The 26,411-nt window shown below is 41.5% G+C and overlaps 2 protein-coding genes across 9 annotated transcripts in view; one reads left to right on the top strand and one right to left on the bottom strand.

Moving 5' to 3' along the window:
- The window catches only part of SLC25A13 (solute carrier family 25 member 13), a 99,470-nt gene extending 98,080 nt beyond the window's left edge, over window positions 1-1,390 (top strand). For all 5 annotated transcript variants that reach the window (XM_054644545.2, XM_077175128.1, XM_054644554.2 and 2 more), the window contains one exon: window positions 179-1,390. In XM_054644545.2, coding sequence (XP_054500520.1) covers window positions 179-368 — 190 coding nt within the window. In that variant the 3' untranslated portion in view covers window positions 369-1,390. The remainder of the gene's footprint in view (window positions 1-178) is intronic.
- Window positions 1,391-7,689: 6,299 nt separating this feature from the next.
- The window catches only part of DYNC1I1 (dynein cytoplasmic 1 intermediate chain 1), a 187,016-nt gene continuing 168,294 nt past the window's right edge, over window positions 7,690-26,411 (bottom strand). For all 4 annotated transcript variants that reach the window (XM_054641548.2, XM_054641558.2, XM_077175111.1 and 1 more), the window contains exon 17: window positions 7,690-8,648. In XM_054641548.2, coding sequence (XP_054497523.1) covers window positions 8,538-8,648 — 111 coding nt within the window. In that variant the 3' untranslated portion in view covers window positions 7,690-8,537. The remainder of the gene's footprint in view (window positions 8,649-26,411) is intronic.

Genomic DNA, 26,411 nt, shown 5'->3' with positions numbered 1-26,411 from the left:
AACATGAAGGCGCCTAACTGTTCTGGAAGGTTCTAAAACAGGCCATTTCTCCTTACATTGAAGCATTTTAGTTACTTACAGGGAAATACACTCAGATGTCTCATTAAATTTAGGGAGATTTTCGTGAATACTGATTTTACTCTATGGAAGTTAATTTATTCTTTTTATTATTTTGCAGAAAACCAGCTGGATCAGAGACAGTTCCTAAATCTAGGATCACGCTCCCTGCTCCTAACCCTGATCATGTTGGTGGTTATAAATTGGCAGTTGCCACTTTTGCAGGGATTGAAAACAAGTTTGGACTTTACCTACCTCGGTTTAAGCCATCGCCACCTACCTCAAAGGCCGCTGCAGCAGTAGGACCCTAAGTTTATTGCTGTAGGGTTTTTGTTATTAGTTGGGAAAGAGCCACTTTTCTAATTGGTTAATACTTTGTTCCTTTAGCTTCTCATCATATAAAAGATTAGCTTCATTTGAGTTTTAAGGTAATTTTCATCTTAAATGGAATCATTTGTCTTTGTGCTTCCGTAACCAGATCACTGTGAAATTCTTACCAGTTGTTTTAAGTTTGGGACCATGAATGTATTTGTCCACATCTGACATGTGCTTGTGTTGGGAAGACACTAATTTTAGGTTCTGTTTATTGGGGAGGGCTGGGTGAGAGCTGTGAACCAGATCATTTTACAGGCAATGCTCAGTTGCAGATTGCCAGGGCAGATGTCACACATCATCACTCAAATGGAAAACTCAGTGGATATCACGGTGCTCAAAGCAGAATGATTTGGAACTGTGCATGTAAATTGGTTTGAAACTTGCTGCGTGTCTGTAGAGGTCAGCAAAGATATACTCGGTACCTAAGTCTGCCAGTACAGCTTCAGCTTTGGAAATCACGCACAAGTTCTGTTTCTGGATTGTATTATGGAGCTTTTATGTGGAACATGTTTTTGTAATGGAAACCATGTTTATAAATGTTTAGCCGTTGTATTATGTTACTGGTATCAAAATGCTCAAAAGAAAGTGTTATTGTCCATAGTCTTTGCACTTTATGGCAGAACTTTTGGCATTCTACTACACATACAAGGAAATTTCATAACTGGGTGCCTATCTTGGGTTGCTGGTGTTTGGAATTCAGTTTGTATATGCACTTCTATAGTAAAACGCTGCTTGTTTAAATAACTGCAATAGAAAATTCATGCACTGTATCAATGGTACCTGCCTTAACTGCTGGCTTGTAATTGGCAAATAGGTGGTTTCAGATTCTTATTTACTTCATTGAGTCAAAAGAGATTAAAATAGTCTAAAATAAAAGATTTTACTTAATTTTTGGTGCCTTGCACAGTGTTTAGAAAATTCTGTATTTATGAAAATAGAAATAAACCTTTCAAACAGATGCACACATGGTATTCTGTTATGGAAATAGTGCAGTACATCAAATGTCTTGTTCAGCTTCAGTGGTAAAGTCAGGCTAAGATGAAGTTAATGTTTGCACTTGTAGGCTATCAAAACACCTGCAGCTTGAGAACAAATTACTACAATTCCCCTGCCCAGAAAAGACATCTGTTGGTGGAGATGTCACTCAGGAAAAAAGAGAAATGAGAAACTTTTTCCCCAGTCAGAAGCAAGGATTGAAGCTTTGATATTTTGATCCTTACTGTTGGGGGAAGGTTAGTGGTTATGAAGAGACTGATCACTTAGTCACTTGAAGGTCCTGTTGGGTGTCTTCTATGATAACCTCTAAGATGAGGAATTTGGCTTTGCTTGTCTCCTTGGAGTGGGGGGGGTGAGGGGTGGGTGAGGGGTGGGTGCCTTCAACCTTGGCTGTAAACTGAGGGAATGCACAGATGCTGTCTCTGCAGAAGAATGAGTTTGCTGCGCAATATCACACTATGCTGTAATTTGTGGAAATACTGAAATGGAAATCACTCTGATTTTGTATTTGGGTCATCATGAAAGTTATTCTCTTGGACTAATTTGTATTTTGAAGTTACTGGTGAAATGGAGCTCAGGGGTATGAGTAGCAGCACTTGTGTGTGAAGGTGAGGGAAGCAGATGACATTTACCTGCAGCTTCATCTTGGAGTCTGGCTAAACCACTGGGCTCTGGCAGACAGCAGCTGCTTCCTCCCAGCCTTGTGTATCCGAGTGTCCCCAGACCACAGCTCCTCCATTTCAAAAATTGAGGGAAAAAAGCTCTCCCTTGTAATAACTCTTCAAAATTAAACATCAGGATTTTTGGTTAAAGCATGTTACAGAAGTAAAACATTCTCGCTGGGCACTGCCTGTGCTTCACACATGAGATTTTAGGCTGTTTAAGAGCTGCTTTTATACTTCATCCCTCATATTTGCCTGATATACCGTATCAGGGGTTTCTGTGGAAAGTCAGCAGCTCTGGGAAGATGTCTGAGTGCAGAGCTGCACCTCCTCCCTGATCCAGGAGAGGAAATGCCTGGCCACTGGATGGGCTTGGTTGGCAGCTGCTTCCTCCTGGCTCATTCTGGAGAGGGTCACCCAGGCTGCACCCACCAGAGCACGTTCCTCTGCTGCCTGACACTGAACCCCAGCGCTGCCGGGGCTTTGCAGCCAGGCACGAAGAGGAATTAGAGCTGGGTTATTGTAGGGCTTGCACAACTTCTTGGCTCCTGTGATAAAGACCATTAGTTGCTTGGGTTCCACAAAGCCAATTTCTCTGCCTCCTGGTGCCCTCTCATTGCCAGGCCTGGCAATATATTTATGACTTGTTCTTTATTCTGGGATGAAGGGCAAAGCTCCCATCCCAGGAACGAAGCTCAGGCGCTGCTCTCATATGGCAGATCCATCTCAGAAGGCCACAGCCTTTATCTTCTCTGAGCTGGGCTGGACTGATTCCCCACCCCACCCATGGTGGCCTTTCCCTTCACCATTAACTTTCCTGGAGGATTGTTTTCTGCTTCTGCCCATCTCTTCAGGGTCAGTAGACAGCCGAGGTAGGGGCAGAAGTGTTGAAGAGCCAGTGGCTGCTTTGTTAACACGAAACAGAGTTCAAAACATTCCAAATCGTGCTGCAGCTCTGCCCAGAGCTCTTGGGGAAGATCTGTGCCCACAGTCGGCTTCCTCCAGACACAAAAGGATGCATTCCTGCTCTGAAAAGCTTGCAAGCCAAGAAATTGTCAGATTGCCTTGCAAACAAACAAAATGCCCTGAGGACAATGTTTGTCCTTTCTTGGTTTCTGGGTGAGTTATGCAAATGGATAAAAAGTAACCTCACTTGCTTCCTGCACTCCAGCTAACTCCCTGTGACAGCACTTCTAGAAAAAAGAAATGGTGAAATACTGTGATGTTACCTGTCAGACTGACAGTGGGGAAGGAGTGTCCCTGAAGCAGGTACCCCATGTTCGTGTTTCTCAGTCCAGCAGAAGCCAGGAGATGCTTTTCTGCCTGGTCCCTGGGGAATGGGTTGGGTTTAAGCTGACTTAATATTGACACTTTGCAGGGATGCTTTTGTAAGCAAACATATCACAGGCTTCAAAAATAAATTGGGCAGGTTTTTCTAAACCTGCTAAAAATACAAAACCTGACAAGCGGCTCTGCATCATCTTAGGAGGGGACAGCCTGCTTGGAATGACCTTGGCTTAGCCTCTATGTGTACATACATGCCACACTGCCTGCTGCTGAGATCCTCTCCAGTGGCACAAGGACAATCAGGAATCCTCCAGCTTTGCTGTTTAAACACTGCTGTGAAACTCAGGCTGTTTTTGTTTAAATCTTTGCTGTTTTTTGCATAAGCTAGAAGGTGATTTCCAGAGATAGTGATAATTTGTGAATTATTTAATGGTTGAGAATATACAAATCTCAAGATGTTTGTATTTTAAGTGTCTCCAGAGACCTTCAAATACATCAAATAACACAGAAGCAGCCTGAGATGAAGTGGTTTCTTTAATGCCACGTGCCATGTGGTGATTCTGCTTTCTGCATGGTGGGCAGCAGATAACTCAGGCTGTGAGACTGGGCAGCCTCGACTAGTGCTGAACCTGGGGATGTCATCAAAGTGTCTGTTGCCCTTCAGAGAGATGACATTTCAAGTGCAGTAATAATTTTAACTTCTCCTTGCACTGTTCCTCATTGCACCAGGAAGCAGCACTATTGCTTGCAAGATTCATTTCAGCTGCTGTAGTTACATTGCTTGGCCTTCCTCACACCCCAGGCTGTGCAGACACTGTGTACCAGACATGGTGGTGCTACTTCAGAAGTATCTTTGCTTATGACTTTGAAGGAGAACTGGTCCTGTAAGGACCAAGGACAAGTGGCTGCTCTATAGCATCCTTGGGCACTGAGTCCTTCCTTAGGAGAGTGTCCTTTGTCACTGGCCAATGGAGACCATCCCACTCCATGTGGGATGCTGTTTTGCTCTGTGAGGGGTTTCCAGTCTTCTGCTGTGCATGGTTTTTATCTACAGTTGCTAAAACTCTTTGGAGCTTTTTCCACCTGTCTTGTGTGAAAGAACCTATTCCTAGTTGTTTCTTGTTTCTGTAGCCCTAGAGATGCAGGCTGTCATTTGTAGTGTGAGATGATGATATTCCAGGGCCTGGTAGGGGCTCTGATGTTTGCAGAAGTAGCAAATGTTTGGGGCATTGGTTTTGAGACTCAGGAGGAAACACCTTCCATCTTGAAAAATTTCTTATGGAGCATTTGCTGAGTACCCTGTGGAAAAAGCTGCAGCTCTTGAATCGTTGTAACCCAGCACCATTTGTCCTGCCTGCCTTTTCTCTTTGAAGTAATAAGCTACAGGTAATGCTGTGGAGTCTACTCTCAGCAGCAAAGACTTGCTCTGACAGCCTTTTCATGGAGATGTTTGTGGTGTTCCCAGACTTCAGAGGTAGCCTATTTCACTTCCACCTTTCAAAGACCCATTTGGTCCAAGTGCTGTTATTTACACGATGGACCTGGCATTCCAGGCCTATGCTGGGTTTTGTGTGTCCTGGTCAAATTCCAGGTTGGCCAGTGCTGTGCACATGTTCTTTCAGTGTACCCTGGCTATCACCTTCTTTTTCTGTTACACAGGGTGTCTTGACCAAAGTACACGTCATAAAGGTGAAGAGTCCTGCTTCACCTTTCAGCTAATGCCTCCAGCTCCCACCCCCAGTGCCACCTGTAATATCTCCCCATGTCCTTTCACAGCTTTTTTCAGAACAAATCAGACATCCCTGGCCATATCATTCCTCTGCCTCTTGCCTGTGCTGGCATAGCTCTGATCCTTGGCACTCAAGTCAAGGGGGACTCTGAGCTTTCCTTCAACCAGTAAAGCAGAGTTGACCCTTCCACATGTACCTCACAGTCCCATCCTCCATGCTAAACCTCAGTTTAGCCTCTTCTTGCCACTTGCCTACTTCTGCTGTAGTTGGGTTTGCTTTTTCTCACCTCTGTGGTTCAGATGTGCTCTCCAGTTCAGTCTGAGCACACAGTTTGTCCTTCACAGAAAACTCACTTGCAATGGCTCTAAAAGAGCCAGGCTGTCTTCTGACCCATCCCACACCCAGAGCAGTCATGGCAGCATCCTGGCAGTGCTAGAGCATAGAACATAACCCTTTATGTTCTTCCTTCTATTCTCTGGATGTTTGTTGGCAAAAGAGACAGGATAAGATGATTTCTTTTTGCTGAAATTAAAGGATAATTTAAGGGCAGATTCTGAGTAACATTTTGTCATATGGGCTGTTTTAGAAAGCCAGTGAAATGCAGCTATTTGTTTAGCAGCAGGAAAAATCAAACAAACAAGAACTGTGGGAGATTCCTGGAAGGGCAGCAACAAGGGCAGGTCAGGAACTCCGCTGCAGGATAATCATGAGCAGCAGAAAGGAAGTAAATGCTTCTTATTCTTGGGTGCTTTTCCATCTGCTTCAGCTGTGTGAAAAGGTTCTTTCACGTTATTTCTCTGTATATACAAACCTGGTGATTTCTGTGGAAATTCAGTTGTTTTCCTTGTTCCCTCTGTGTACTGTTGAACCCCACACACCACAAAAAAAGAAAAAAAGGAAAGAAAAATTTCAAAAACGGACCTTGGTCATACTGATTTGAACACAGCAGCAACTGCTGAAGGTCCGAGAGGCTTCTCTTAAAACCATTTCAGGAGCTATTAATGCTATAAAGTAGGGAGAACTTGGACATGAACATGCAGCCCCCCCTTAGGTTCCAAAAGCTGAATGGTAATATGGAAAAAGTAGAAGCAAATTTGCCACCTGTTTCCACTGCACTGATTATGATGAATGGGAGACAACATCGGCTGCGTGCCCTTCCCGTTACACCACAGGCACTCTCAGGTGGTGTCCTCACACTTTGCAATGTGCAGCTACTCCACAGGGTGGAAAGGTGGTGGGTTCCCATGTGTGCCTCCCATGATGGCAGTACTTTGCTGTGTATCCACCTGTTCCTGGTCTTGACCCACTGAGAACCAAGAGTGCCTCCCCCTCTTCCACTCTGCACCACATCTGCCTCATCCATGACACAGTCAACACTTACAGTTTCTGAAAAGAAAACAGGGCAAAATTGGGGGAAAATCCCCAGAGATGATATCTAAACTGCTCCTCTACAGTCATTTCACCTGGCTGTTTGTTAGCATTCACCTTTAAGCTACAGAAGCGCTGCAAGTGCTACACTGGTTCTTCAGGACAACTCCCAAAGCACCCAGGGGAGCAGCAGGAACAAAAAGTTTTCTAACACATGGCTCCAATCTCTGAGTGCCACCCAAAAATGACTGATATATCTCTGCTGTGTACTAGGCCTTCTGGGAGAAGATGGTCCCCAAAGCCCAGGGGCAGGACATTTTCATGGGCACTGGGTAATAGTTGCAGGTTCCATCATGAAGATGAAAATAGCCCATGCACTCTCACAGGGAGGTGCCTCTAACCACCAAGAAGATAAGGGAAATGCAGCTTTTCCAAAGGATTCATTTTCTCAGGCTACTCTGGCTTTAGCAGTGCAGACTTCCCAGTGCTTGGGCCATAGCCCCAAACATGATCAGATGTTGTGTTCATTCCTCAGCATGGCTTCCCAAAGATGAGATATGGCAATGAGATGAGAAACCTAATGTACAAGATCTTTCTTATCAAACTTGCAGGGTTTCTTGCTAAAATGGTTTACCTCCATGCCCCTAAATGTGAACCACTGCTAAACCCAGATGTCAGAGCTGTCCTCTGGCTCAGCAGAGTGTTGTGATATGGATGTATTGAGCAGCCTCACCGCCAACATCCATCTGGGCCACAGCACTCAGTGAGACCAGTCTGCACTCTGTTTCCTTGCTCAAGACACAAGAGATTGTCATAAAGGAGCTTGTTCCTCTGTCCCCTGTCCCAGCCTGTCTCTCAAGACAGTCTCAGGAGGCCTTATCTCTCCTTTCCTTTTCTTTCAGCACATATGGCAGCATGCTGCTGCTCTGTGTGTGCATGTGTGTGCAGGTAAGCATGGAGGGAAAATAAAAATTAGCCCAGAAGCTGACATGCAAAGCTTAGTGCTTGCCCATGGAAAATTAGTATTAGGGTCTGATCCATGCAGGTCCATTACTGGGCAGTCCCAATGCTGAAGGGACTATCTATCTATTTACAGAGCAGCTGCATGAGTTTTCTGTGCATCAGGGCAGTCACATTTACCCAGTGCCTCACCAGTGACTGGTAATGAACATGCTGAGCACTGCTAGCAAAGAAAGATCAACCACACTGCAACAGAACAGGCCTGATATATTTTATTGGCAATACTGGTGTCATACTTGGGAACCACAACCCTCTGTCAGACTATTAGTGTTAACTTGCATGACAAGTATCAGTGACCAACTCTATCTGAAATATAGTTAAAGTGCCTAGAAATAATAGGCATCTTAAAAAAAAAAAAGGAAAGGGAACTCATTCCATCCACTCAAGCCAACCTGTATAGATCTTACATCTTAAGCACAACTGATGTACTGTAGTTGTTACGTGGACTTTAATGTAACCTCTACAGCAGCACACAGACAATGCAGTTCTCTCATTATGCACATGCTTTAGGATCGTTTATTTTAATGCTTTCAAATAAATATGTTCCATGCAGCACACCGCAATAAATAAGGAGCAGCAACTTTCGTATAGTACATCCATTCATAATGTAAGTCACCATGTGATACACCACATCTAAAGTCTTTGGCCCAGTCCCATACAGTGAAGCACACCACATCTGCACATAATCATATCTGGCTTCATATGGATTTAATAGGACTATGCCAGAAGGGCAATGTGAGCACAAGTTTAACCAGGGGTTCCTAGCTATTAAATACAGCTACTAAGTAGTTAAAAGGCAACAACTAAACCCATAAAGGGTTGATTTGTCTTTTCTTTCTTACTTTTCAGACAGAAATATAAAGTATGAAAATGCTCTGGATATTTTCAGCCTTGTGTAAAGCAGTGTGATTAACATGGAATGCTTTGAGCAATACTGGCATGTACACTGGCATCAAAAGCCACAGCAGGACTGATCTGACACCGAACACTGGCGCACTTGGCGGGGGCAGCTGCTGCTCTGGCGGGCGCTGCTCCTCTCCCTCTATGCCGAGAGCTCCACCGCCCCCTCCTCCTCGCTGTCGGCTCGGTTGGCGCGGATCTCCACCAAGGTCCGGGCAAAGCGCGTCCACTCGTCGTTGTGTGGCACAGCCAGCTGCAGGACAAACCAGCAAGAATGAATTCAGACACTGCCACTGCAGAACTGGTTCTCACCCTGGCCCAAAACTGAGGCACCTCCTTTGAGGAGAGCACCGCAATCAGCAGGGCTGGTGCACAGTGAAGCACCACGGCATGTGCATCACCGACCCGCTGGGGGCTGGCATCTGGGAACTGTGGCCAAGTTCACATGGCACACTTGGCAGTTTCCTATTCAATGAGCCATTAGTCAGTGGCAGAGCAAAAGGCTTTATCTGCTTGATTTTGGAGTCTTGGTGCAAAATCTACCCCTTGGTTAAAATATTTCAGATTTTCCCAACTAGAATAAGACATTGGTCTCTACATGTACACACACGTATGTTTCACCTTACACACACAAGCTGGCCATTGGCAGTCAGCAAGGCTGTGCCCAAGTGTAATTGTTTGCAGGACCCAGGTCAGTGTGCACAAGGTAACAGAGCTTTTAAAACACTCTGTTGAAACTATTTTCCTGAAGTTCATTAAAGCTCTAAGTAGTAAAATAAATACATTGTGTTATTTTAGTTACCCTCCTCTATGTTAAGGAATTCACAGTTTCAGGAAATGCATTACAATGGAAATGTAATACCAACTGGATACTGCGTTACTAGTCTGATTTTTTTATATCATCATGCAAGATCCATTTCCATTTAATACCATTGATGTTTCAAATGAAGAGCTCTTGAACATTAGGCTTCAAGAGGGACATGTAATCTAAATAGCTGAACTTCCAGACAAAATGCTTTAGTGCTATGGCAAATAATACTGCAGTCATTTCCAGCTGGATCCAATACTGCAATTTCTGGAAGATAATGCAAGCTGGGATTGAGATAATTAAAAAGAAAAAAAAAAAAAACCAAAACGAAACACCAAAACAAAACAAGCACTTTTCTCAACTTTGTTTTCATTAAGCCAAATTCCAGAAAACAGCAACAAGCATCCACATGATCTATGCAAGTTTTTACTGCCCTCCTGAAGCGCTGTGATCACGTCCTGCATGTAACACAAAAGAATAACTGTTTCAAGGCATTATGCACTGCTTGGTACTGAAGAAGGCAACTGTTTTGGAAACTACAGGAAACTATAATAAACTGCTGTCCACCTTAGAAAATGGATGCCTTTGGACTGAAGAATGGGTATAACCATAGCTAATCCAGTCTGTACTACCCAGTATTCAATCTGAACTGATTTAAATATTTTAATACACCACAAGAAGTGCCAAGCAGATGGTCAGCTAACTGTGTCCACGTGGCACTAGTAGATCATAGGCATATCATGGGCATATCATGAGTCATATGGTACACTGTACTGGAAAACAGTCAAATTATTCTCTTCTCATTCCATCTTGACTGGATACACAGAATTGGAGACTAAGAAAAGGACATGACCCAGTTGGCAAAAGAGCTTGTGTGTATGTCTAAGACCACCTGTGTGTGGAAGCTCCATATATACTGCTGCAAGTGTTAATTGTAAGGACAAGAATTTACAATACAAGATCTAAACATCTCCATATCTCACTGTTGATTATCAGGTTTTTTTTTTCAATTATTTTTTCTCTGACTTTGCCTCTACATCCAGTCTTTTGTGGAAAACACAGTGTGTTTTTTAATGCTTCCCATGTATTATACATGTATTATACATGTATATCAGTGACTGAGTTACATTATGAAGGCTGGTGTGCAAGTTTGGGGTTTTGCCTGTTGAAACACCAAATATAGTACAGTTAGCATTAGCTCAGGCTAGAGGCTGAGAAATGCAACCTGTGAAAAAGCCATGTCAGCCCAGTTAATATAGGCATCATTGCAGTCTCTGGGTTTTCCATTCTTTGTCTTCCACTTCTGGCATTTTTCTCCTTTACTTCTCCTAGGAATGCAGACCAGAGTTACAAGAGTAAATCATTTTAGACAGCTGTCTCTCACACTCACATACACAGATGTGGATCAGGGGTGACCTATATTTGAAAGACCACTCTGTTCTTTCAAAATCCTTCAGCAGAAGGAACTGTAGCACCAGAAGAGAGGTGAGTGCACCAGCTCACAAGTACCTGTAGCACATGTTTGGCCACAGGCACACACCTAGACTGGCTTCTGTGTGGTAGGAAGGGGCAGTGCAGAGATCCTGCTATCAGAGATGGAACCAAAACCAGCTGTGCAACCATCTCCCTGTTATTACTACATCTCCTAAAATTTCTTCAGATTTAATTTCTTCTGATGTGTACAGCACTACCATTTGTCGAACTCTTGAATGAAATGAGTCTCACTGATTTCAAGTAGAAAAATCTTTTAAGTGGAGCAATATCCTAAGCAAAGGACTTTCTGAATTTAATAAAGCATCACTGCTCCTTGTCTTCTAGTCTTTAACAGCATTACATTGTATTAAGTGGCTGAAAAAGAAAATATATCATTCTAAAGAAAAGAATTAAATATATTTACAACATTGAGATTATTTAATTGCCTTTACTCCACAGCATGGCCACAGACAAATAAAATCAAAGTCCAGGCTATTAAAGCAACTTGGTATCTCAAACTTGAAGAGTCTCCCCAGGAATGTGTGCATTACATGTGCTATTTTTAGATGACAGTATTAGCAGTGTCTGGGCCATTTCTAGTGACTCAGTTCACAAAGCAATTAATGACCAAAGTCAATACCTTTAGCACAGAGGAAAAAATATTCAATGTCCACACGCCACCTAATTCCTTACAACTTCATCTTATTTTACCTTATTTAATCTCATGCACTGCATCATGCTTTCAACAAGGGGCCAATCCTGCTAATAGACTGTCAGTAAAATAAACCTCTCTAATATAAATTCTTCAGGGATGCAGAGGGAAACCTTGGCAATAATAAAGTCAAAGGAAAAATTGTCTTTTATCCTCCAAACCCATTCTTTCTGAAAAGGCCCCAATACTAAACCACAACAGTTTTACAGGAATAGACCACAAATAAAAACAAAAGTATCCACAAACTCCTATTCAAATTCTTTTCTGGACTAATGCTCCCCTTCCAGTCATTTTCCATTCAAGCTCCTTCATCTGGGCGCATTGTCACCCACAAGTGCTGGAGACCCATCTGTGGGATCTCCCTCTCAGCTTTTCTGCACAAGTTTTTCCTGCAAATACCAGGGCAGAGGAAGAAGAAATAAGGAGTTACTCCATGGAGGAAGGGCAGAGGTTTAGAGCTATCTGGGTGTTCCTCAATCATGTGACAATTTTTCTGTCCACTTCCAGTTACTACAAAGCAGCATGTGTTAACTTTCATATCATGATGTTGATGCAGGGTGGAAATGTTCACCAAAGCATAATAATATAATAACTTATTTGGGTCAGGTTACTGAATGAACTAATGCTAAGGTATGGAGCAGAACAAGAGCATAAAAGCTATTAAGTGTTTTCCTCTGATCCCTTTACAGTGAAAGGCAAATGCTACCCACGCCTAATTAATTGACTGAATTACTCACATTGCTTCAGCTTTAACATCATGGTTGCATCAGAGAGTAATTCTAATGAGGAAAACCCATATTATCTATGAAAAATGGCTGCCAGGATCTTCCTGGCAAGCAGCCGTCCTTGCCTTACTGATGTATCACCATTCTACATGATTTATCCAGTACACAACTGAACTGTGTCTCACAGAGCTCTCGAACCTTCTGAAGCTTCTGTTTCTTGGGAGATCACTCTAGCCAAGCACTTCACTAACCTGTCAGCTTTCCTGCCCAAAAATGTGCCCTGCTCCTCACTAGGACTGACCAAGAAGACGCTTTATGTGCATTGGTAGGCATGCGATAGAGCGCCCCATCCCTGAGGCTCACCAAGGAGCACAGGCAGCACCAGGCATGTGAACTTCACCAAAACCAGCCTCCTCCACCTCCTCCTGGAGCCAGAGGCTTCCTCTGGGTGCAGATCTTCCCATCCATACACCAGAGATTTGACAAACACAAGCTGTATTTCTTTGTTTTCCTAGAAACTGTGCAATTAGCAACTTCACTGAACACTACTACTCTGAAAACTGTGACAGAACTCAGGAAGAGGAGATCCTGTGACCAGACATTTCTTGATGCTGTCAGAGCTCTGAGACAATCCCAGCAAGCAGGAAAGGATCAAAAAAACCAGTGTCTGAAGGTACAAATCAACATAAATTTCATTTACAGATAAATTAACACCTTCTAGTACATTTGCTCTTTAAAGTTAGGGAAAAGGAAAGAAAAGGAAAAGGAAAAGGAGAAAAGGAAAGAAGCAGAGAAGGAGAGATTTTCAGACAAAACTCCCAAATCTTTGAACGTGCCTTTTAAAGGAATCTATCCAGATGGTTGAAACAAGATATTACAATGTATTCCAAGACTTTTGTATATTTCCCCTCCTATCCATCTTTTTTATGGCTGAGAGTGTTTCAGCTGAATTTGTCCAAATCCCTGTATAGCTTCAGTTTCTCTAAAAAAACCACTTTGCAGCCAATGAATTATTCATTGAGGATATTTCACTTTACTTCTGGCTCCTTGCCTCTCCTGAAGCCTCTAAATCTTTGGGATGGGAGTGGACAAACTCTTCCTGTGTTCATCCCTCTAAGCTCTTGTCCATCACAGCTCTCCTTGGAGGGCAGTGGACTCCTGAGAAAGAATCAAATGCAATTTCAGCAGCAGCAGCCACCTCCACTTCAGAGGAACCAGTGTCCTTTAAGCTCAAAGGGAGCACAGCTGTCTGTGTTGAACCTGTTCCATTTCCTTTTAATGACTGTACCTCATGGGCATATTTCCCTGTCACTGAGACACTGGCTCATAACCTGTGCCACTGATCACTGGTGAAATTATTGGGTGATCCTAGTCACCACTTTAGCAGTCACTCTTTTTTTGGCCTCACCTAGAGCTCAGAAGTCTCAAAGCAAAAACAGCCATAAGGAGAACTGTAGCATTGTGCCGTTTATACGGGTTTTATTGTAAAGTTGGTTATTTTTTATTAGTTAAGATTTGGTTTGACCCTCGGTTCTCCCCATGTTCTCCCTCATAATGGTTTGTTCCTCCCACCAGTTACCTGTCCATCATTGTAACCAATCCCCTTTCATTTCGAGAACTTTCTATGTCAATCTTCCCTTACCTAACATATGATTTGTCCCCTGAGCCTTTTCCCTCCCCTGGGCCATTCCTATTGGTTCAGTTGTGTCGCTCGCTCCTCCCCTGGGCTTCGTTCATTGGTCCCTCGTGGCTCCTCGTGTCACGCCCTTCCCCTTTATCAGTGCCTCCCTAATGGTTTTTCTCTGACGCCGTTAGTGGCCCCGCCTGGGTTAATAAAGGCTTAATAAAGGCTCTGGGTATCCATACGTGTGTCCACTCCTTCTTTCCTTTGCCTCAGTGCTTCGCAGTCCTGCTCTCGCCTGCGTCACCACGCCGCAGACGGAGCCACTACTCGGGGCTCTGGCAGAGGACCTGGGAGTGGCGGGATTCTTGGTCTCCACTGGTCACTCCGGGAGCGGCTAGCTGGCACCCGTCAGCTCCAGTGGCCGCGGGACGAGACTGCAGAGAACCTCCTCAGCATTGTCAGTGACTGCAAGGTTGCTGTGAAGGGGCAAAGTTCTCCAACCAGCACAGCCTGTAACACTTCTGACCCACACATCCCATGGACACAGGTGTAAGTGGAGAATCTGACAAGGAGCAGCCACACCAGGGCTCACAAGATCTGCCAGAGCCTGTGGTTGCACCGGCCCCGCCGCCCCCGTGCCACACGCTGTTTTCAATTACACGTGTGCAGACGAGCCGGCATGGTGGTCCAAGATACACTCCAAGGGTGATAGCAGTTCCCCGTTCGAAAATCTGTGACCCATTCAAACACGTCGTGGATGCACAATGCTTTCTTATTTTTGTGTTAAGAAAAAGCTTGTTCTGATCTAAATTGATGGCTTTCTTATAGCTAATCACTGTGCTCCAAAAGGTCAGATACGTTCTGATTAACGCGCATCTTTTGTTAGTTACATTCGAGTTGCTGTTTGGAGGCAAAGGGTGATCTTATTTTAGACAATTCTGTTTACTTGTCTCTGCTTCCACAGAGCTGTATATGCCATGAAATCTCACATCTAGCAGGGAAAATAAAAACTATATAAAAATTGATGTTCCAAAATAGCCTGTTGCTATTACAATTCTTTAGAAGAGCAAGTTAAACACTCTTTGAAGAGACAGCTAATTAATTTAAAACTTAAAAAATACTCAGATTAATCTGAGTTTGTGGCAAATCTGGTGAACTAGCAACTAAAATCTCAGACTTCACAATAAGTTATTTGTGTATGTGGCTTATCACCATTGTAATAGTCCTTCAATTTAACAGCATCATCAAATAAACACAGCTTCAGGCAAATGTAGTTTTAGCTGCATTTTCTCTGAGCAAAATTTTCATCAACCTATACTGTCCGTATCTCTAAGTGCTGAAAAGAAATCTGCTGCAAATACTTCAAGCAATGGATTAACATCTGAATGTAATGTGACATTGTAGGTAAAAATGTGTTTCATGATGATAAACTATAACTACTTGAAGTGGATGATTTCTAAAAAGTAGAACATTCACTTGCAGAATGAGGATCACAATACAAACAGTAATGAACAATTATAGCTCCACTTTCAGAACTGATACTATCTTTTGGAATTCAACAGATGTTTTGTCACTATTGTTGAGGTGAAAAGAGATATGAAAATGTAAATATTAAACCTCTTAATACACACATAGAGCAGGCAGGAACACACCTATTCTGGCCCTGGTCTTGCCCCCCAGAATCAATTACAGGCTGCCTTTGATATTTTTCTCAACCTATATGGATATTTTATTTCCTGAAAAAGCCTATATTTTTTCAGGCAACACCCTATGCCACACACATGGATGGAAACAAAGTGGGAGGTAATACGCAGTGAAATGGCCACCAAAGTAACCAAGAGCACCCTCTCCACATAACTAAAGTACCACTGTATTTAACTCTTGGGAGAGCTGAGCATCACTGTTAACAATGGATGAAACCACTGGCAGGAACTCAAACCCCACATACTGCGTGCAGATGATTTTAATAAGATACAGTGTTTAGACCACAAAGGATACACTCAAGAGTAGCTCTATATATATTTGTTTACTTAATTGAAGGGGTGGAATACCATAGGCAACCTAAATAACTGCATTTATTCTATGCACAGCAGTCAGTCTAGTGTCACAGACACAATATATACACCACCCTTCTATGAAGTTAATTACTTAGCCCTCATCTAGATTAGCGTCTGTTGTGATTTATTTCTTTGCAATTCACCAGCAGGATCTGATTTAACTAGTGCTGCCTTAGTAAAAAAAAAAGACAAAATATTAGCTTATATCAAAACCCCCCAACTTAAACAAAAACTCAATCAATTTTCACCAAACTATTTTTTCTTCTAAGAAGAACAGTAACTTCTGAATTGTTACACAGTTAATGCTAAATTATGTTTTGAATACCAAGCTAAACAATAGTGTTATTTTAATAATTTATATGTTATGTGCAAAGATACGCTGTACAAAGGGCCTACATAGGAACTGAACATTTGAATGCTCATTAATTCTTTTCCAAACTCAGTACTCTTTGTCTGCATCAGTCATCCTGATGCCAGTCTAACAGGAGAACAAAATAAAACATAGCCTGTAAATTATACTTACATGACACATAAATGCATGTTAACAGAACATTAAGACTGCAGACTGTAACACTTCAAAGATAGGAAATGTCAGAGTTAGGACTAACTCCCTTAATTTGAGCATGTTATTAATTTTGTGTTATGGTACTGTCTTTAATCTTAAAAAAAAAAAAAGAAAAAAAAAAGAAGTAAGAAACAACAAAACCTGTGCTAGAACCAAACAGCAATTATGGAAAACTTCAGCCTGAAGGATTACAACTTGATAGGGCATATAGAAAAGAAAACAAGGAAGTGGGAAGTATTTTTAATTGTAGACAATGCTACAGTTCCACCTCCAAAACCAGAATTGGCTTAGGGTCTCCTGAATTAACCAGAAATGATGTCCAAGCTATCAAACAGATTTTGCTCCCCTCAATTAACATATCAAAATTCTGCACTTGATATTTACTACAGAGGATAAAACATTCAGCAATCATCAGTCATCTTGAAAGAGTTGACTTCCAACTGAAATTTCAAAAACTTTTATTTACTTAAATCACCTTTTTTTTTTTTAAATATTGTGGCTGACTACAAGTTTATAGCTTGCTCTTGAGCCCACTGCTTTCACCCATCACATTGGAAGGAGCCTCTCTTACGCATCTCCCTCAAGGGATGCTTTCAGTGGCAGAGAGTATTGGCCTGTAAGACCTTAGAAACAGAAGAGCTAATCAGCAGAAAGAGCATCTGCCATGCTTGAGGAAAGCTCACAATTTTGCTTGAACAGAGATAGTGCCCTAAGCAACAAAGTTCTTGCAGTTGCCACCATTCCATTTCTTCTGTAATGCCACCAATTTACAGGTGGATTGCCAAAAACAGTGAGGCATGCTGCCTGCCCTCACCTCCCCTCCCATGGGGATCTCAGTTCTGCTCCAATTGTCATTTCTCAAAGTCAATGAAAAGTCCTGGAATTTTTTACATGCGTTTCAGGACATTTAACATTTGGAGCTAAGGCATCAGGATTTCTCCTCTACCAAATTACGTTATCAGTTGTCATCATTGCACAAGAAAGCCTAAAAATACTAAATGAACTGAACTAGAAGGTAAGGAGCCCTCGACCTGTTCTTTTCAATACCTTCTGTTTTGGTTTTTTTATACTGACAACTACATTGATTGGAAGAATGGGTTCATCGTTTTTACTTGAAACACCAGGGCTTCAGCTTGTGGGGCTGCACTGGCAAAGGTGCCTCACTGGAAAATCAGCTGCATGAAGGATTGTTGCCTCAGGGAAGAAATAAATCATACTCAGCTTGCTCCCCCTCCAGACCAAGCTGGCCATGTCCATGATTCACACCAGGAAACCTGTCAGAACAGGAACTGTAAAGGACTTCTGCCACAGCTTTCTGGCACTCAGTAGGCAAATGGACTCTCACCACAGCAGCTTATAAACTGCTCAAAGATTTTAGCCACCGGGAGAGTTGCTGCCCTCTCTGAGATTTTGTACACATCCTGTTATCTTCAAGAGCTCATCCATCATGAAATAGCAGTCCATTTTAATTTGTTGTTTCTTTTTTTTTTTCCATTTCAGACACAGAATCTTCCATCACTTTAGGCACTGCAGTATAGATTTCACATTTAAATTAAACACAGAGTATAGAATTTTAGCTGCAAAATAGGATGTATTAAGGTCCAGAGTTATCCTCAGTTGATATTTTAACTGTTACTTTCCAAGTCACGAATTAAGTATTTTTTTATATATTCAAAATACAGACCATTCTGTGTTACCCTGGTTTTTTAAGATTTTCTAAGCCTTCTGATGTTAACATTCTTGTAGTGAACTTTCTCACACACTTCCTATAAATAACTCATTGTTTTGCATTCCTTTATGGAGGAGGAGAGAGTTGATAGACTGTTAGTTTGACCAGTGTCATTGGAGAGGTGTCACTGTCACCCTCCAATCCACTGTCACTCTTAGAAAACTATAAATATTGGAGTCAGAAAATAAACTTCCCTTTTTTCCTTCACCTTGAGAACGGTGGTGTGCTTGTGTTCTTTCATGTCCTATAGTGACAATTCTGCAACCCATAAAGATTGAAAACATAGTTAAGGATTCTCAAAATGAAAACTGCTACTGGATGTGACAGGTTGAAACCACAGAAGCCCCCTGAAAAAAAAATTAATTATACAAAACAGCTCTTGTCTCAGAAGTGTTCTAACACCACAACGATAAGTCATGGATTTCTATGAAATTTGCAAATTGCTGCACACAAACTGAGCTTAAACTAAATTTCATACTTGTCAATTCTCCTCTTCCATACTCTCTGTTACTTAAAGCTATGGACTTTTTCAGTACCATTTCTTTTTACATCAGAAAGGGGGTAAAAAATTTCAGACAAAATGCCACCCAATAGACTAACTAGATATTTAAAATACATACTCTGTGACACAGCTAACATGCACTGACTACAGCTGTGGTCCCCCACAGTGCTCCACAATACAGCGTTAGGATAGGGGCAGACCAGCTAAAGCTGTCTCAGCTACAGCTACCACAGAAAGCCTGGACCCAGATTCTCTTTCTAACTAAGCCTCTTGACAAGTTTTCAGGAGAAACAGTAACTGAGGAACTAGAAGTGAAGCCTGAGTAGTGTCCATGTGCACAGACGAGTATGTCCCATCTGGGCTTCCCTTTGCTCTTTTTCTCTTGCCCTTTACAGCACTTCCCAGCTCAGCAGGAAAATACCAGCAGGAAGACTGTCACACAGAGCTCTCCCTTCTCCCCCTCCTGCAGGCTGCACTGTGCAGAAAGGGAATGATCTCTCACAGATTCTCTTCTGCTGCTCTCATCACTTCGTTATCTGAGTGCCTTCCAATAGCGTATTAAGCTACATGATTAACTCCTGTCACATGTGGCTTTTTCTCTCTGATCCTCTCTGCAGGGGGAGGATCTGGGCCTTTGCAAAGGAAAAGGAAACATAAGTCAGCTTTAAAAGTAGTGTGCAAATGAATAAAAAGGAATAGGGCCAGAGTTTGGTTGGTTGGTTGACTAAGGTTTTTATTCATTTATTCTTAAGGTTTTTATTTCATATGATGAGAAGTTGAATAATTCTTCTAAACGATATTTGTATCATTGGAAACTCATGTCTTTTTACCCCATGAAATTCAATGGGGAGCTACTAAGCTGTCTCTGGAGAACTGCTGAAATATTTCATCATAAGCAAGTGGAAGCTAAGAATAAAGAATCAAATGAATTTTTAAGATGACCATTTAAAACTCCCACCCTTTCTGTCTGTTTTCACTAATACCCATTTAATTTCACTGTCTAATCAACAAATGAGAAAAAGAGGTACTTTCATAAAAAATCTGACACTTCCTCCTTTAATTCTAACAAGTAACATTCAGACAGTAAAATGGAAGTAGAATTTCATGTCCATTTATCTAGAGAGAGAAACAGAAGAAACTGTTGTTGCCAGGAACAACCAAACATCTGGGCCTGGGCAGGAGAGTGACCCTGTCCAGCAGGTGTGACCCATGTCTGCATCACACACAAGCACATCACAAAATCCTGGGGACAGGCTCCACTGTGAGAGGATGTTCGTCCCAGTGTCCCCACCCACTCTGGGACTTCAACCTTCTGATAGTTGAAAATATTCTTCTAATTTTTGACCCAAATGAGTACATGGCCAGCTTGCAGCCACATGCCATGGTGGCAGCATGTCCTCAGCTCCAATAGGTCTCCTCCTCTGGCTCCAGGCACTCTGCAAGTACATGGAACATCTATATTGCCACCAGGCTCATGCTTCCCTGGCTTAGTCACACCAAGTTCTTCTGTCCCTTTCTACAGGCTACTCTCCTCTCCCCATAACCCATATCCACATCCCTCTCTGACGCATTTCAGGAGTCCTTTTTTAAAATAAAATACTTTTTAAAACATAAGAATAAGGGATTTTGCACTCCAGTGCAAAGTAGAATATGACCTGGAAGAGATAAATGGGGAAAAAAAGGGGAAAATAGATGATAGACGGTGGATGAGAGGCTGCTTCTTTTATAACCAAAAGTGCAAAGAGCATTTGCACAGTTTTGATCTTTTAAACAACACCAGTTTTATGAAGCTGCTTTGTAAGTCCGAAACCCACGATGAGGGAGACTGAGAAGGGCAGAGAGCCAGTGATGCCACATGATACCCAAGAGGTGGCAGAGAAAGGGAAGCACAAGGGCCCAGGCTGGCACTGGAGATAAAGATCTCCAATCCTCAGTAACCAGCCTTAGGTAACTCAGATTAATTAGATCATGGCTCAGTTTTCCCTCTTGAAAAGTACCTCCCTAATAAAGATTGTTATTAGGAACATAAGCCTCCATTCCAGCTCCTTTAAGTACCCAAACAGACTGAAATAACAAGGTAACTCATATCCCTTTCCATTTCTTATCAGACTAATACAACCTCACTGACAAGCAAACAGCCATCAATAGGTGTGTATAGGGAAATTTATACTCAGAGGTATAAACTCAAGCATTTCTATGTATGGATGTAGCTAAGCCTCATTTTAAACTGTAGAAGTATATAAACACTTGGTTTTAACTTATCAACATAACATTGTTTCTCTACAGAGGAATAAACCAGTGCTTACATAAAGACCTCAAAGCATTCACAGTAACCTAAAGTAATGAATATTGTAATGAGAAACACAAGTATTTAGGGTGATAATGACTGGACTTTGCTCTACTTAGATCAGCTCACCCCCTATGGAGGCTACCAAAGCTTAAAGATTTTATCACCCTAGTAATCAGCAATGGGTAATGGCCTTCATAAAACACAGTAATTAAATTGACTGATTTCAAACTAGTGCGTTTTTTTCATTAGGGAGTTCTTATTTAACCTACTTCAAAAATCCCTTTGTGAATACAGACTATATCAGTCAAAATTGAAATGATGAGGGACGAGGAGCTTGTTCTGCTCAATATTTCAGACATTATTCAAGTAAAAAGCTGAAGTTCTGGGTATTTTTTTTGCCATCTCTAAATGCTTCCAGTTTTAAAATCTTTCAACTTACAAAACTGGGGGGAAAGAGGAAGGAAATCAAAACCATCGTTCTTTACATTTTCCAACAATTCTTAAGAGATTCTGCTTTGTTAAAGCATGTTTTTAAAATTCTCTGAGGCCAGGGTTCCAACCTCCCTAGCAGAAATATCAACGGTGAAATTTAATTATCCTTTATGCCTGGATTCTGCATGTTGTTGTAACTCCTGTGTCTTACTTAATCTTTGAATGTTTTTGAATAAAACTTGGTTGTAAGCACAACCCCTTATTATTGCTCAAATTTGCCTTCATGATATGTGTGTGAGCCATTTATCTGTGTTCCAAGAATACTTGTAACTCAACACAGATTTTAAAATAAAATGTTTTATGGTGAGTCTCAACTCTGCTTTTGTGGCAAAAACATTTCCCAACTCAATATATGCTCTACAGAAGCTTTATGATGGCAAAAGCAAACCTACTGGAAAATCTACCTTAATAACTACGTGACACAAAATCTAACTTCGTATTTCTCTCTCTGGGCTACAGCAGCTTTTAACTGCATGAAAGAGATGCTGGATATGTGTTTTCTGTATGAAATCTACAGTGAAACACAAGACAGAAGTACAAAGTACAAATGCTTCCCCACTCTAGCCAGAAAAAAAAGTGACTCAATAGTCATACCAAAATGTGAGAGCTGGTCACAAATATACTTTTGTTTCTGTCTAGAACCCTAAAAATCTCAGAGCAGCTGTTAAAGGCTGCTGGAATCAAAGGAAATTATTTTATAGGCACCAGTGGGATATCCTTACTGTACTACTTCATCCACGTACTTCAGGGCAGTTACCAGCTCCTCCCTCACTGGTCACGTACTTGAAAATGAGATATGGGATTAACACCTATGATGGAGCAAATGGGGAAGTACACCAACAACCTAACAGAGTGGCCTTAAAAAGGCTTAAGGCAGTATTAACTCTGAAACCTAACAAAGTCACATAAACATCCATAGGATTCTGATGTCGCTTCAAGGAAACAAAGACAGAGGTAACAACCGTACAAAGAATCCCAGGAAACTGCTTTGTTGGCAGAGCCAGTCTTCCTGGATGGTTTTGAGAAAGACATTTTCTTACTTCTCTCCAGTCCACCTGTCACACTAGTTGCCTGTTAAAAGCATGACTAGAACTAACTGTCTGAAAGACTGCCAAACAGATGCAATAGCTTGTCCTGTAACCACTTTAGCAAAATAATGTACTGCATTATGCTCCTTGTGATTGCAGTTTCAAATTCTGTGATCCTATGCTGCAAACTTGTTTTATATTTTATTAGAATGAAATAATAAGTCATTGACTCACAGTTTCTATCTACATTCTCACAGTGCAAGCAGAATATGACTTGGAATAGATAAATGGGGGAAAAAAGAAATAATAGAAGGTGGATGAGAAGCTGCTGCTTTTACAAGCAAAGGTGCAAAGAGCACTTGCAATAAGCATGGTAAGCAACAAACATGGTTGTTAGAGAATATTTATGACAGCAGGCACTGTGTAACATCACTGAAGCGTGCACAATGGGAGCAAGCTTTCTAGAAAACAGATCTGCAAAACAGACATGCAGTTAGGTCTAACTATCAATCACCTGAACATGTGAATAAATCTCTAGGCAGTGGTCCATGTTCTGTTAAAATCAGCTTCTACCATACAGAAAACTTGCTGCCCAGTAAAGAAGCCATAAGGCCAAAGGAGCTAAAATATATTATACAAACTATCATAATAATAATATCACAACCTACTATGCCAGCAGAAGTTTGAAATGTTAGACTTACAGAGATTAAAGTGTATATACAATGATTGGTTATATGTACTAGTTTAAGATCCCATCACACTGAAACAATTGGATTTTTGAGTGTTTGGGTTTTTATTTAATTTCATAATTCACATTCCTTAAAACAGTGCTTACTGATCCACAAGAGCACATCTATATGGACTGTTTAAGTCTCCTCTCTGCTGGAACTGTGTGTGTGTAACTCCCATTAATGCTAATGGGCATAAAGCACAAGCATAGACGAGAAAATAGACCCCTCACTGTGAAAATAAATGTGTTCAGTTATTTTCAGATGTGATGCCAAAATCAAACAACTAAAACTACATAGTCAAAGGAGATAACACTATATAGCCTAACTGAAAGTGTCACCATTATTTTTAACTCCCTGGTCATGGACCCTGCCATGTTCTCCATGTGTCTGACATTTCTTGTTGTCATAAAGACTATGACTGGATAATATATCAACATGGGTCAAATTCTAATTCTTACACAAGTGAAAACAGCCTCGATCCCACACTCCTTACCTTGACAAAGGATGCAAGGTTAGGCCTTATGTCTTATGTTCTTCACTTAGGTCATATGTTTTCTTTTTATACCATATGGGTTAATAGCAGCAGTAAACTTTACTGCTCTCTAGGATAGTTCCTTAAAACTGTGATGAATCTATCAAAGTAAAAATTCCTACCACTTAATTTTTTCCTTAATGGTCGATAGCCTGATGTTTTCTGCTCTGATTAAAATTCACAGAATCAATGCTGTCTAAGAAACAGGTAAGAAAAACTGTTTATCTAGTAAGGTGAAATTCAAAGATACGATGCTGTATTAAAATACAAATATAGTATTTTTTTCTTCTGCTGGAACCAGTGCTTTATGAGTTTACAGCTGATCTAATGTGACATTTGGAACAGCTACAAGTAAACAAAGGTTTTTAAAAGGGTGCAGTATAAGTGGAGCATTAATGATTTTAGTGAGTGTATTTAGGGTCTTTGTAAAGTGGCCTGCTGACTTTCTAATGCAAGTAATCATACCCATCTTCCCAAATCAGGGAGATGCACCTTCAAACAAGTGGATGCTACTGAGTTATCAGCCAGGCAGAGATGAGTTCTTCCAGTGATGAGGCCTTTTCAGAAGATGATGTTGTAGGAGATGAGGAGAGGGCTGCTGCTGAAAGGTCAACTTTCACAGCTTAGTGCCAGGGTTTGCAATAGTGCTGGGTCAAATAGGAAAGTTAGCTGCTGCTGGGTGCTATATAGTCCAGCTCCCAGCCCCTTGACCCCAGCTACATGCTCACTTGTCTACTCCCACTTGAATAACTTCATGGAGAAAAACAGCCCAAAGAAAACAAAACAAATAAATAAATAAATACTTCTCTACTGATCTGTATTTCTCTGCACAATATGAGTGGTGACAAGCCCTTCTACCTGCACAAAAACTGGGCAGCAAGGCATGTGGCTAAGGATGGCTGGCAGGAGAAGAACTTTACTTTTTAAACTGTTAGAGCAGCCCCATCAGATCCTAGAATCTGATCCCAGAATCAAACCCCTACAGAAAGGACAGTCAAAGGAAGACCCCAGCTGAGCCAAAAACTGGCCAGTGTCTGCACAGTGAAGTAAAGCAAAATCCTTAAAGGCTGCCATATTTCTGTAGCAGACACTCCCAAGAGTGTACGTGCACTGTGAATCCCACTGCGTCATGCCAGAGGACAGGTAAGGATGGAATCTCTCATCAAAGAGCTCTTCACAGACTGCCCCACAGGCTTCGTGACCCAAGAGGCTGCTCCTCACTGTCCATGCCCTTGGTTCCAGGCTCTTGATCTGCAAAGTATTTTTGTATCTCACTTGAGGCTTTATAGTGAGAACAGTTGGGCTAGAGAATATATGAGCACCCTTCTCTTTTAAACCAGAAAAAGCCACTAACAAACACAGCAGCCCCAGCAGTGCTGCAGCCCAGATGACCTCTCCTAAATTTCATGCAGGAATTACTGCAGAGACTGATACTGCCTGACTGAACCAGGAGACAAATTAATGAGCTCCTTCATTCATTACAGCAGAGCAGGATTGGCAATGGTCTCTCAGCAGCCTTGTGGAGAGACATCCATCGCTTTACTTAAGCACATAGGGAGCTGAGCTGGAGACACTGAACCTCTGCAGGGGCAGGGCACACAACATCCCTGAAGCAGAACTCCTTATGTTATACTGAACTAGGCTCACACAAATCAATACTGTTGAACGACTCTGTTTTCTTTTTCAAGTAATAGAAGCATGGTTTTTTTTTTTTATTTGAGTGTATCACTATGACTCATTTTGCAAGATGATGTCTTATTATACACAGGAAAGGTCAAAAACTTCAATATTTCTACTTCTGCATAGAACACTATTTTCTTTTGGGTGAGCTTGGAGGAGTAAATAGTCCTATGAATGATTTGGTGTATGATATGCAAAAAGAGACATTTCTACAGCCTGTCTAGACTCTCAGACAAGATCAGACTGTGCTGTCATCAAAGACATTTCCACAGCCTGTCATATCACTTGAAAGACAGAACAATCATGCAAAATGGAAAATAAATAAAAACAGCTGACCTGCCAGTGTCACAGTGGAAATCTGAGCACAGTAACCTTAGACAATTTAGAGATTATGCTAACAACATGGCAAGAAGTTTCAGCAAACATTTGTGTGGAAGGGAAACTCCTGCACTAGTGAATGAAATCCAAAAATATGAGTCATGCACAAGCAATTTTGCTATGGGCCATAAAATCACTTTATGAGAGTTACAGATAATTCTGTATGCATTCTATAATGTTTCCCTACTGTGTAGAGATGGGTATCTCCGTATCCTATCACAGATAATGATGGAAAACAAATTCTCTACATAAAAGCTGATTGCTCAGATTCACCCTAACCTGTTCCAAGGGATTGTAATGCCGATGGAACACTTTTATACTGCATTCATCAACAAAGAGTTAGATTCATCACTGCCAAACACACTGCAGTTTAGATGCTTGTTATAAGATGTAGCAGGGTGAATTGAGAGCAGCCTTAGACACAGAATATGCATCCTGCTATAGTCTATCATGCATACCCCTACTATCCTTCAAAATGACACCTCTGATTTCCTCCTGTTAGTACTTTTGCACATATTCAGACATATGAAGTAGTATCAAAAGAACAGATGCATTCTATGCATGTCAGGCTGAGAAAAACTTACAGCAATAAGCCATAAAATAAAATAACAGATACTGGAGTATAAAAGGTGAACCCTTTAGGACCAATTTTAGAACAGCACTGCCTCTTTTTGCACCTCAATTTTTTCT

This window comes from Agelaius phoeniceus, chromosome 1 (assembly GCF_051311805.1).
Source record: "Agelaius phoeniceus isolate bAgePho1 chromosome 1, bAgePho1.hap1, whole genome shotgun sequence".
NCBI classification, from domain to species: domain Eukaryota; kingdom Metazoa; phylum Chordata; class Aves; order Passeriformes; family Icteridae; genus Agelaius; species Agelaius phoeniceus.
The sequence above is the reverse complement of the archived record's forward strand: the minus strand, read 5'-3'. Positions and strand labels throughout refer to the sequence as shown.